This window comes from Oncorhynchus kisutch, linkage group LG20 (genome assembly GCF_002021735.2).
Source record: "Oncorhynchus kisutch isolate 150728-3 linkage group LG20, Okis_V2, whole genome shotgun sequence".
In the NCBI taxonomy this organism is placed as follows: Eukaryota; Metazoa; Chordata; class Actinopteri; order Salmoniformes; family Salmonidae; genus Oncorhynchus; species Oncorhynchus kisutch.
Genome location: NC_034193.2, coordinates 34,568,439 through 34,582,589, shown reverse-complemented (window position 1 = coordinate 34,582,589; position 14,151 = coordinate 34,568,439). Strand labels below are relative to the sequence as shown.

Genomic DNA, 14,151 nt, shown 5'->3' with positions numbered 1-14,151 from the left:
CCGGAAGCCAGATGCACCAATATGTCGGAGGAAACACTGTTCACCTGACGACCGAGGTCAGCCTGCAGGCGCCACAACCAGTCGCTAGAGTAGTAAAGCACTAACCTGAGCAGTATAGACCTAGTCTGTTCATTATATACATCTACATGATGTATTGTTACACCATGTAGGAGCAGTATAGACCTAGTCTGTTCATTATATACATCTACATGATGTATTGTTACACCATGTAGGAGCAGTATAGACCTAGTCTGTTCATTATATACATCTACATGATGTATTGTTACACCATGTAGGAGCAGTATAGACCTAGTCTGTTCATTATATACATCTACATGATGTATTGTTACACCATGTAGGAGCAGTATAGACCTAGTCTGTTCATTATATACATCTACATGATGTATTGTTACACCATGTAGGAGCAGTATAGACCTAGTCTGTTCATTATATACATCTACATGATGTATTGTTACACCATGTAGGAGCAGTATAGACCTAGTCTGTTCATTATATACATCTACATGATGTATTGTTACACCATGTAGGAGCAGTATAGACCTAGTCTGTTCATTATATACATCTACATGATGTATTGTTACACCATGTAGAAGCAGTATAGACTGACAGTAGCTGGCTACTTATTTAGATTTAGTTTGACTTAATGAAACTGCCTTTAATGTTCTGCAGTAAACATTTTTTATTAGCACTAATCAATCAATACTTTCTTGTCTTTGTATGTCTCAATATAATAGTATTATTTAATTACATCCATTTTAAAATAATCTTTATCTGAAGATAAAATATGATCCTCAACTGCGTTTCCCCTCCAGTCAGCAGACGGCGGATGTGCGTCTTTCAGGCTACGCTGCCAGCGTGACGTATAATCTAGGGGACGGTTCTTTAGAAACAGCTCGTCAACCACCTCGGTATCTTGCTAGCCAATATAGCCGAAAGATTCAAGCTATTTAGACGCTTTTGGTGTATATTACCTACTGTGTTTTAGACACACTTATATCGTATCTACTTGTTTACCTATTTAATTTAATATTACGTTATTTTGTATTAGTCAGCTATAGTAGCTGGCTGGTTAAGTTAGTACTAGCATAGTCGCTAATGATAGATAGCTAACATCCCCGAACATGAGCTCCCTAAACTACTCCCCTCCTCTTAAAGAAGCTCTGGGGATGAACATTGTCGTGAAAGATGAGAAGGAAGAGAAGGATGTCACAGTAAAACAACAAGTAGAGGGTGAGGCTGTTACAGTGAAAGAAGAGAGAGACGTTTCAGTTAAAGAAGAGGAAGCCGCGTTCAGAGTGAAAGAGGAGGAGGATGTTGCAGTAAAGGAAGAGAAAGAGGATGCAGTTTTCAGAGTGAAAGAGGAGGAGGGGGAGATGACTGTCACATTGAAAGAAGAAGAGGTGGAGAAAGGAGATCTGATTAACACCAGTAAGTTCTGCCTTAAATTTGTAGTTCCCTCGTCAATACCTCTTCAACAGAAGGCCCTGGGATGATGACTGATATGTCTAGAATCAGACGACTTAGAGAACAAGCTACCCCTTGTTTTCTCTGTTCTGTTTCCAAAAAGTGACTTCACATATATAGAATTGAGAATGGTCTATCTGCTGGCCGCAGACTGGGGGGCATGTAGTGATTTTCATGTAGTGATGATTTACTACACACCGTGCCCCCCAATAGTGCCATGTGAGAGTTGGGTTGGCTCCACCAAAGATTATGGATATACTGACAAGATGTGTCTCTGCCCTAACAAGGGGAGTCGTTGTCCACAAAGCTTCACTGCGGGTTGTCTAATCTCCCACCTATCCTTTCTTTGGATTGGTGGATACATCTTATTATTGTAATCTATTGTTTATATTCTATGACGGTTGTTGACGTCAACCACCTGTATTCAATGGAGAGAGAGAGATGCTAAGCTACAAGCATGAATATGCATAGCGATCTGGAGACAACTCCTATAGTGTTTTTATCAAAGTTGTCGGTATGTCACATGTCCACATAATAACTTAATCATTATGGAACTTCTGTTGGATCCAGTAAACATCACGTAGCAAATAAGCCATTCATTTGGTTGTTGACCAAATTTGACACTTTCCACATTGGGTTGATAATTGTTTCCACTTGGATACAACCTACTGTAACCTACTGGCTTGACCTAGAGAGATACAACCTACTGTAACCTACTGGCATGACCTAGAGAGTTACAACCTACTGTAACCGACTGGCATGACCTAGAGAGATGCAACCTACTGTAGCCGACTGGCATGACCTAGAGAGATACAATCTACTGTAGCAGACTGGCATGACCTAGAGAGATGCAACCTACTCTAGCCTACTGGCTTGACCTAAAGAGATAAAACCACTTGGATACAACCTACTGTAACCTACCGGCATGACCTAGAGAGATAAAACCACTTGGATACAACCTACTGTAACCTACTGGCTTGACCTAGAGATTTACAACCTACTGTAGCCGACTGGCATGACCTAGAGAGATACAATCTACTGTAGCCGACTGGCATGACCTAGAGAGATCTAACCTACTGTAGCCTACTGGCATGACCTAGAGAGATAAAACTTACTGTAACCTACTGGCATGACCTGGGGCGGCAGGTTAGAGCGTTGGGGTAGTAACCGGAAGGTTGCAAGTTCAAATCCCCGAGCTGACAAGGCACAAATCTGTCGTTCTGCCCCTGAACAGGCAGTTAACCCACTGTTCCTAGGCCGTCATTGAAAATAAGAATTTGTTCTTAACTGACTTGCCTAGTTAAATAAAGGTAAAAAATAATAAAATACAACCTACTGTATTCTACTGGCATGACCTAGAGAGATACAACCTACTGTAACCTACTGGCATGACCTAGAGTTACAACCTACTGTAACCTACTGGCATGACCTAGAGAGCTAAAGTTTTACATTCCTGGATTTTAAATGAATATTTTCCAGTAATAATGATAATTTGTATCTTCCTATCCACATATGGGCTCCCTCTCCTTTGTTTTCCACTCTACACCAATAACAGACAACTACAATCATACAGCCTGGATTCGAACCAGGGACTGTAGTGACGCCTCTTGCACTGAGATGCAGTGGCTTAGACCGCTGCATCCGTGTGTGTGTGTTAACTATTTAACTGTACTAGAATGCTTAAAAGGCAGCTAAAATGTTAAATATCGGTTATCGGAATCGTTTTTTGGGGCAAAGAAAATATTGGATATCAGTATTGGCCAAAAAATGTAATATCGGTCTCAGGATATTGCTGCGAGAAAACCCCTCTATGCTCACACAGCTCTCCTGCACCTTTATCAGATCCTCAGCGATTCACGCCAGCCTCCAGAGAGGTAGTCAGGTGTAAAGTGCTGCAATCATCATGGTGTGGAACTGTTGTTTTCAGTGAGGCAATAACAGGCACAGTCTCGTTTCACAGATTATTTCAATCTGCTTTGAAAGTATCAGAAACATCTTCTATTTAGGTCTGAATTGTAGCAACTACCTCAGTTGAAATTAAATCTGTCTCCGAGCATAGTAGCTTGATGGTCTCGAATAGAGGTCAACCGATTATGATTTTTCAATACCGATACCGATTATTGGAGGACCAAAAAAGCTTGGTTAATTCTGAATTAACACTTATTTTATCTTAATATAATACATCAATAAAATCAATTTAGCCTCAAGTAGATAATGAAACATGGTTTAAACAACAATTTGGTTTAAATAATGCATAAACAGTGTTGGAGAAGAACGTAAAAGTGCAATATATGCTATGTAAGAAAGCTAACGTTTCAGTTCCTTGCTCAGAACATGAGGACATATGAAAGCTGGGGGTTCCTTTTAATATGAGTCTTCAATATTCCCAGGTAAGAAGTTTTAGGTTGTAGTTATTATAGGACTATTTCCCTCTATACCATTTGTATTTCATTAACCTTTGACTATTGGATGTTCTTATAGGCACTTTAATATTGCCAGTGTAACAGTATAGCTTCCGTCTCTCTCCTCGCTCCTCCCATGGCTCGAACCAGCAACAGAACGACCACAGCCACTACATCGAAGCAGCGTTACCCATGCAGAGCAAGGGAAACAACCATCCCAAGGCTCAGAGCGAGTGAAGTTTGAAACGCTATTAGCGCACGCTAACTAGCCAGCCATTTCACTTCGGTCAAACCAGCCTCATCTCGGGAGTTGATAGGTTTGAAGTCATAAACAGCGCAATGCTTGACACACAACGAAGAGCTGCTGGCAAAACGCACGAAAGTGCTGTTTGAATGAATGTTTACGCGCCTGCTTCTGCCTACCACCGCTCAGTCAGATACTTAGATACTTGTATGCTTGTATGCTCAGTCAGATTATATGCAACACAGGACACGCTAGATAATATCTAGTAATATCATCAACCATGTGTAATTAACTAGTGATTATGATTGATTGTTTTTTATAAGATAAGTTTAATGCTAGCTAGCAACTTACCTTGGCTTACTGCATTTGCGTAACAGGCAGTCAGTCTCCTTGTGGAGTGCAACAAGAGAGAGGCAGGTCGTTATTGCGTTGGACTAGTTAACTCTAAGGTTGCAAGATTGGATCCTCCCCCAGCTGACAAGGATAAATTCTGTCTTTCTGCCCCTGAATAAGGCAGTTAACCCAGTGTTCCTAGGCCATCATTGAAAATAAGAATGTGTTCTTAACTGACTTGCCTAGTTAAATAAAGATTAAATAAAGGTGTAAAAATAATTGGCAATTCGGCGCCCAAAAATACAGATTTCCGATTGTTATGCAAACCTGAAATCGGCCCTAATTAATCGTCCATTCCGATTAATCGGTCGACCTCTAGTCTCCAATGTTCATTTTAGCGCCCCCAGACAAAACCGCACACCCGGTTCAAAGTGCAAGTCTCTGGGCTTTCAGTCTCAGGAGAGGGCGTTGATGAAACTGAGTCTTGATTTTAACGAACTCCCCCAAACAAGACCAAATCTTAACAAATCATAGACTTATATGTTTCACAAGTTTTGCCACACAGTACAGCACAGTAGACAACTAAGTAACTAGATACTCTGTTTGTCTTTGACAGGAGAGAGACCAGACTCTCCCTCTGACAGCGGGAAGAGTCCTTCAGGGGAATCAGACCCAGAGACGCCCAAAGCAATAGGAGGACATCACTGCTCCCACTGTGGAAAAAGTTTGAACAAGTTAGGGAGCCTGAAGAAACATGAGGACACACACAGGAAAAAATACTTTCCAATGTTCCCAGTGTGGAAAGAGTTAACGAATTAGGGTACCTATTAATACATAAGAGAATACACTCTGGAGAGAAGCCTTACCACTGCTCCAAATGTGGAAAGACTTTTACCTGGTTAGGGAGCTTGAAAACACATGAGAGAATACACACTGGAGAAAATACTTTTCAATGATCCCACTGTGGAAAGAATTTTACCCAGTTAGAGAACCTAAATCAACACAAGAGGACACATACATGGGAGAAGCCTTACCAATGCTCTCAGTGTGAAAATAGTTTTGGGGGTATAGTGAGCCTGAAACAGAATAAGAGAATACGCACAGGAGAGAAGCCTTATCACTGTTCCCAGTGTGAAGAGTTTTAGATGGTTAGGGACCATGAAAATGCATGAGAGGACACACTGGAGAAAAGCCTTACCACTGCTCCCACTGTGGAATTACTTTTACCTGGTTAGTAAACATGAAATCTCATGAGAGAATACACACAGGAGAGAAGCCTTATCAATGTTCCCAGTGTGAAAATAATTTTAGGGGTTTAGTGAACCTGAAACAGCATGAGAGGACACTCCCACAAGAAAATCCCTACCAATGCTCCCTGTGTGGAAAGAGTTTTACCAAGTTAGGGGGTCTGACAAGGCATGAGAGGACACACACAGGAGGGGATAAGACGTAATCTCTGTGTGGCAAGAGATTTAACAGGTTAAGGAATCTGAATAAGCATGAAAGAATACATACACAGGAGGAGGATACATACCACTGCTCTCATTGTGGAAATACATTTTCCCAGTCAGAGAACCTGGAATCACACAAGAGAATAGAGAGGCTTTGTTCTGATTCATGTTTTTGACTTAGAATTTGTTTTTGTTTGTTCCACTTTAAATCATACTGTTTATATGAATTCTTATTCAACAATAGACGTGATTTTGTATTTCGAGACATATCTAAAATCAGATTAAATTGTTAAAATGTGTATTTTGTTTTGATTCGTTGATATGACCCCTAATGTTCAGTATATGGTTTGGATATTTTAAAATGGTGGCCTGAAAAGAGTGATTATTTTCTTCAACAACGAGAAACCTTCTTTTCACGTCACTTTTCATACAGCTACGATCGGAAGTGGCTTTTTTCGTAGCAGGTTAGGATAATTAACGTAGCAGGTTAAGAGACTGAGCTTAATGTTAGCGAAAATACTCTCCTGTGGAAATCACTTCCGGTCGTAGCTGTATCAAAGTGGCGTGAAAAGAGTGTATCCCCAACAATAACAGCTAGCCACTTTGGTAGCAAGAGAGCCAAGAAAGACTAAATACATATTTTGGTGTATATACTCACTGTGTTTTAAACACACTTCTGTCATCTTCTGTCCTATAGCTGTAGGCCTCTGTCTGTTATTATATATCTCTGCTCAGCCTATAAACATGACATTATCTATTATTATAGAGCTCTGCTCAGCCTAAAACATGACATTATCTATTATTATTATAGATCTCTGCTCAGGCTATAAACATGACATTATATATTATTATAGATATCTGATCAGCCTATAAACATGACATTATCTATTATTATAGAGCTCTGCTCAGCCTGTAAACATGACATTGTCTATTCATAAAGAGCTTTGCTCAGCCTAAAACATCACATTATCTATTATTATAGAGCTCTATTCAGCCTAAAAACATGACATTATCTATTATTAAAAAGCTCGCATGAGAGCATGATCATAATACTGTAGTCTTCTGTCTTTATCATAGAGCTCGGATGTAATCAAACCTATTGTTTTGATGGATTTCTTCTCATTAATCTCTTAATGGATCAATGGTAAAAAAACACTACTCAGACAACAAGGGAGCAGTGTGTTCATGGGTGGCGCTGTAATAAGCATTCAAAGACTAAGGCCTTTTCTCAATTAGAGGTGCTCATCTCCTCCATCCTTTCTGGCCTTCTGGAATTGAGACAAACTTAATGAAAATGTGCTTGTGTAAAATGAGACTCTCCTTCTTTAATCTTGCTTCAGCAAATTATGTTTCCACTGTGGAATCCCAAAATAAATGCTAGTTGGGTCATTCTACTATAAAATATACTATACTCCTACTATTATACTACTATATTCCTACTATTATACTACTATATTCCTACTATTATATATACTATACTACAATATTCCTACTATTATAGATACTATACTACTATATTCCTATTATATATACTGTACTATACTACTATAGTCCTACTATTATATATACTATACTACTATACCCCTACTATTATATATACTATACTATCCTATATTCCTACTGTTATATATACTATACTGTACTACTATTTTCCTATTATATATGCTATACCATACTACTGCATTCCTACTATGTTTTGCTATACTGCTATATTCCTACTATTATATATATACTACTATATTCCTACTATTATATATACTATACTACTACCTTCCTACTATTGTATATACTATACTACTATATTCCTACTATTACATGTACTATACTATACCACTATATTCCTACTATTTTACAGTGGAGCAGAAAAGTATTTAGTCAGCCACCAATTGTGCAAGTTCTCCCACTTAAAAAGATGAGGCCTGTAATTCTCATCATAGTTACACTTCAACTATGACAGACAAAATTAGGGGGGAAAATCCACTATACTATACTTCCATATTCCTACTATTATATATACTATACTACTATATTCCTACTGTTATATATACTATACTGTACTACCATTTTCCTACTATTATATATACTATACCATACTACTGCATTCCTACTATTTTTTTGCTATACTGCTATATTCCTACTATTATATATACTACTATATTCCTACTATTATATATACTATACTACTACATTCCTACTATTGTATATACTATACTACTATATTCCTACTATTACATGAACTATACTATACTACTACATTCCTACTATGATCGATACTATTCTATATTATACTATCCTACTATATTCCTACTATTATACTATACTACTATATTCCTACTATTATATATACTATACTATACTACTATATTCCTACTATTGTATATACTATACTACATTCCCACAATTATATATAGTATACTACTATCCTACTATTACATGAACTATACTATACTACTACATTCCTACTATGATCGATACTATTCTATATTATACTATCCTACTATATTCCTACTATTATATATACTATACTACTATATTCCTACTATTATATATACTATACTGTACTACCATTTTCCTACTATTATATATACTATACCATACTACTGCATTCCTACTATTTTTTGCTATACTGCTATATTCCTACTATTATATATACTACTATATTCCTACTATTATATATACTATACTACTACATTCCTACTATTGTATATACTATACTACTATATTCCTACTATTACATGAACTATACTATACTACTACATTCCTACTATGATCGATACTATTCTATATTATACTATCCTACTATATTCCTACTATTATATATACTATACTACTATATTCCTACTATTATATATACTATACTATACTACTATATTCCTACTATTGTATATACTATACTACATTCCCACAATTATATATAGTATACTACTATATTCCTACTATTATATATACTGCCCTACTATATTCCTACTATTATATATACTATAGTACACTACAATATTCCTACTATTATATATACTATACTACTATATTCCTACTATTATATATACTACACTACTATGTTCCTACTATTATATATACTATACCATACTACTACATTCCTACTATTTTTTGCTATACTACTATATTCCTACTGTTATATATACTACTAAATTCCTACTATTATATATACTGTACTACTACATGCCTATTATTATATGTACTATACTACTATATTCCTACTATTATCTATACTATACTATTATATATACTATATTATACTATCCTACTATATTCCTACTATTATATATACTATACTATACTTCCACATTCCTACTATTATATTTACTATACTACTATATTCCTACTATTATATATACTATATTTTACTACCATATTCCTACTATTATATATTCTATACTGTACTAGTATATTCATACTGTTATATATACTATACTACTACAGTCCTACTATTATGCTATACTATACTTCTATTTTCCTACTATTATATATACTATACTACTATATTACTACTATTCTATATACTATACTTTTCTACCATATTCCTACTTTTATGTATACTCTACTATACTACTATATTCCTACTATTATATACACTAATTTACTACCATATTCATACTATTATGTATACTATACTAATATAATTCTATTGTATACACTGTACTACTATATCCATACTATTATATATACCATACTACTACATTCCTACTATTTTTTGCTATACTACTATAGTCCTACTGTTATATATACTATACTACTACATTCCGACTATATGTACTATACTATACTACTATATTCCTCCTATTATCTATACTATACTATTATATATACTATATTATACTATCCTACTATATTCCTACTATTATATATTCTATACTATACTTCCACATTCCTACTATTATATATACTATACTATACTACTATATTCCTACTATTATATATACTATACTTTACTACCATATTCCTACTATTATATATACTATACTGTGCTAGTATATTCATACTGTTATATATACTATACTACTACAGTCCTACTATTATACTATACTTCTATTTTCCTACTATTATATATACTATACTACTATATTACTACTATTCTATATACTATACTTTTATACCATATTCCTACTTTTATGTATACTCTACCATACTACTATATTCCTACTATTATATACACTATAATTTACGACCATATTCATACTATTATGTATACTATACTAATATATTCCTTCTATTGTATATACTATACTACTATATCCATACTATTATATATACTCTACTACTATATTCATACTATTGTATATACTATAATATACTACTATATTCCTACCATTATATATACTATACCACTATATTCCTACTATTATACAGTGTAGCAAAAAAGTATTTAGTCAGCCACCAATTGTGCAAGTTCTCCCACTTAAAAAGATGAGAGAGGCCTGTAATTTTCATCATAGTTACACTTCAACTATGACAGACAAAATTAGGAAAAAGAATCCAGAAAATCACATTGTAGGATTTTTAATGATATATTAGCAAATTATGGTGGAAAATAAGTATTTGGCCAATAACAAAAGTTTATCTCAATACTTTGTTATATAACCTTTGTTGACAATGACAGAGGTCAAACTTTTTTTGTAAGTCTTCACAAGGTTTTCACACACTGTTGCTGGTATTTTTGCCCATTCCTCCATGCAGGTCTCCTCTAGAGCAGTGATGTTTTGGGGCTGTTGCTGGGCAACACGGACTTTCAACTCCCTCCAAAGATTTTCTATGGGGTTGAGATCTGGAGACTGGCTAGGCCACTCCAGGACCTTGAAATGCTTCTTACGAAGCCACTCCTTCGTTGCCCAGGCGTGTGTGTGTTTGGGATCATTGTCATGCTGAAAGACACAGCCACGTTTCATCTTCAATGCCCTTGCTGATGGAAGGAGGTTTTCACTCAAAATCTCACGATACATGGCCCCATTCATTCTTTCCGTAACACGGATCAGTCGTCCTGGTCCCTTTGCAGAAAAACAGCCCCAAAGCATGATGTGTCCACCCCCATGCTTCACAGTAGGTATGGTGTTCTTTGGATGCAACTCAGCATTTTTTGTCCTCCAAACACGACGAGTTGAGTTTTTACCAAAAAGCTATATTTTGGTTTCATCTGACCATATGACATTCTCCCAATCTTCTTCTGGATCATCCAAATGCTCTCTAGCAAACTTCAGACGGGCCTGGACATGTACTGGCTTAAGCAGGGGGACACGTCTGGCACTGCAGGATTTGAGTCCCTGGCGGCGTAGTGTGTTACTGATGGTAGGCTTTGTTACTTTTGTCCCAGCTCTCTGCAGGTCATTCACTAGGTCCCCCCGTGTGGTTCTGGGATTTTTGCTCACCGTTCTTGTGATCATTTTGACCCCACGAGGTGAGATCTTGCGTGGAGCCCCAGATCGAGGGAGATTATCAGTGGTCTTGTATGTCTTCCATTTCCTAATAGTTGCTCCCACAGTTGATTTCTTCAAACCAAGCTGCTTACCTATTGCAGATTCAGTCTTCCCAGCCTGGTGCAGGTCTACAATTTAGTTTATGGTGTCCTTTGACAGCTCTTAGGTCTTGGCCATAGTGGAGTTTGGAGTGTGACTGTTTGAGGTTGTGGACAGGTGTCTTTTATACTGATAACAAGTTCAAACAGATGCCATTAATGCAGGTAACGAGTGGAGGACAGAGGAGCCTCTTAAAGAAGTTGTTACAGGTCTGTGAGATCCAGAAATCTTGCTTGTTTGTAGGTGACTAAATACTTATTTTCCACCATAATTTGCAAATAAATTCATAAAAAATCCTACAATGTGGTTTTCTGGATTTTTCCCCCCTCATTTTGTCTGTCATAGTTGAAGTGTACCCACGATGAAAATTACAGGCCTCATCTTTTTAAGTGGGAGAACTTGCACAATTGGTGGCTGACTAAATACTTTTTTGCTTCACTGTATATACTATACTACTATATTCCTACTATTATATATACTATACTACTAAATTCATACTATTATATGTACTATACTATACTAATATTTTCCTACTATTATCTATACTATACTACTATTATATATACTATACTATATTATACTCTCCTATCCTACTATATTCCTACTATACTATACTTCCATATTCCTACTATTATATGTACTATACTATAGTACTATATTCCTACTATTATATATACTATCCTATCTTATTATATTCCTACTGTTATATATACTATACTACTATATTCCTACTATTATATATACTATACTATGCTATCCTACTATATTCCTACTATTATATATATACTGTACTATTATATTCCTACTATTTTATATACTATACTATCCTACTATATTCCTACTATTTGGTGCCTTTTGGGATTTTTAAAATATTTTTTATAAAAAGTGTACCTCATGAGAGCCAGTTTTCATCATAGCGCTTGACGGTTTTTGTGACTGCACTTGAAGAAACATTCAAAGTTCTTGACATTTTCTGAATTGACTGACCTTCATGTCTTATTTGAGCTGTTCTTTCCAAAATAATGACTTGGTCTTTTACCAAATAGGGCTATCTTCTGTATACCACCCCTACCTTATCACAACACAACTGATTGGCTCAAATGCATAAAGACTCTTCCCACAAATTAACCTTTGATTTGAATAACTTTTGACAAGGCAGATCTGTTAATTTAAATGTATTCCAGGTGACTACCTCATAAAGCTGTTTGAGAGAATGCCAAGAGTGTGCAAAACTGTCATCAAGGCAAAGGGTAGCTAATTTGAAGAATATCAAATATAACATATTTTGGTTTGTTTAACCCTTTTTTAGTTACAACATGATTCCATGTGTGTTATTTCATAGTCTCCTGTGAAGACATCAAAACTTTCTCACTTGACTGTCTTAAGAGAATTGTAAAATAATATTAACATTCATTAAAGACTTCAATTGTTGAACAACATCATGGCTACGCTGTGGGCATCACCTTTTTCAGTAGATTTCTACTGTTGTGTGCCTTTAACCACCTGTTTGACTTATTCATTCACACAGGAGAGAGACGGGACTATCATGGATCCTCTGGGGAACCTCAACAACCTCATGATGCTGACGAGGCAGAACAGTCTCTCTCCAGGTCAGAACACCTCAAGAAACACCAGCAGAGACCAACAGGGAAGAAACCTCACTGCTGCTCTGACTGTGGAAAGATATTTTCAAAATCATATACATTACAATCACACCATAGAACACACACAGGAGAAAACCCGAATAGCTGTACTCAATGTGGGAAGAGTTTTGTTTCATCTTACTATTTGACTATACACCAGAGAATACACACAGGAGAGAAACCTCATGGCTGTACTCAATGTGGGAAGAGTTTTGCTCAGTCAAGCTGCCTGATATCACACCAAAGAACACACACAGGAGAGAAACCTTATAGCTGTGATCAATGTGGGAAGAGTTTTATTCAGTCAAGTCATCTTAAAGCACACCAGAGAACACACACAGGAGAGAAACCTCATAGCTGTGATCAATGTGGGAAGAGATTTACTCAGTCAGGTGGCCTGATATACCACCAGAGAACACACACAGGAGAGAAACCTTATAGCTGTGCTCAATGTGGGAAGAGTTTTGCTACATCTAGCAATCTGACTATACACCAGAGAACACACACTGGAGAGAAACCTCATAGCTGTAACCAATGTGGGAAGAGTTTTGCTCAGCCAAACAACCTGATATCACACCAGCGTACACACACAGGAGAGAAATGTCATAGCTGTGATCAATGTCACAAGAGATACTCTCGTAAAAGATCTCTGATCAAACATCAGAAAATACATGCATGAAGTTGTTTCATGATATCAATGAAATAATGTCACAATGTAGAATGTTTTTAACATTGTAGTAGGAGTATTTTAATGATGACATGATGGCATGATAATGATGGCAAAGTTGTCTAATTACTATGTCATCGTATTTCCAGGACACTATAGTGTCTTCTCAGATAATGGTAGCTAGCTAACTATTCTTTTCACTGTTGTTTAAGCTGCAGTCAGAGTCCGTCAGAATGTCCCAATGTAGAACCCTAAACGTTTGTCCCCTGTTTAATTGATTTCAACATGTATTGAATATTAGCCTCGGGAAAAATCCAGGCTCTGAATTTAAAGAGTACTATTTAATGCAACACTAAAATGCAACACTTCAAAATGTAGCTAGCTGTTTTCTACAAGTT

General features: G+C 36.3%; 1 protein-coding gene across 1 annotated transcript; it reads left to right on the top strand.

Annotated features, from left to right (window-relative positions):
* Nucleotides 1-847: 847 nt before the first annotated feature.
* Nucleotides 848-13,753, top strand: LOC116355354 (gastrula zinc finger protein XlCGF17.1-like; the record flags this gene model as incomplete). The annotated part of the gene is made up of 2 exons (XM_031798767.1): nucleotides 848-1,449; nucleotides 12,972-13,753. Coding segments are annotated over exons 1-2 (1,089 nt in total), but the record flags the coding sequence as incomplete, so codon positions are not given.
* Nucleotides 13,754-14,151: the final 398 nt, after the last annotated feature.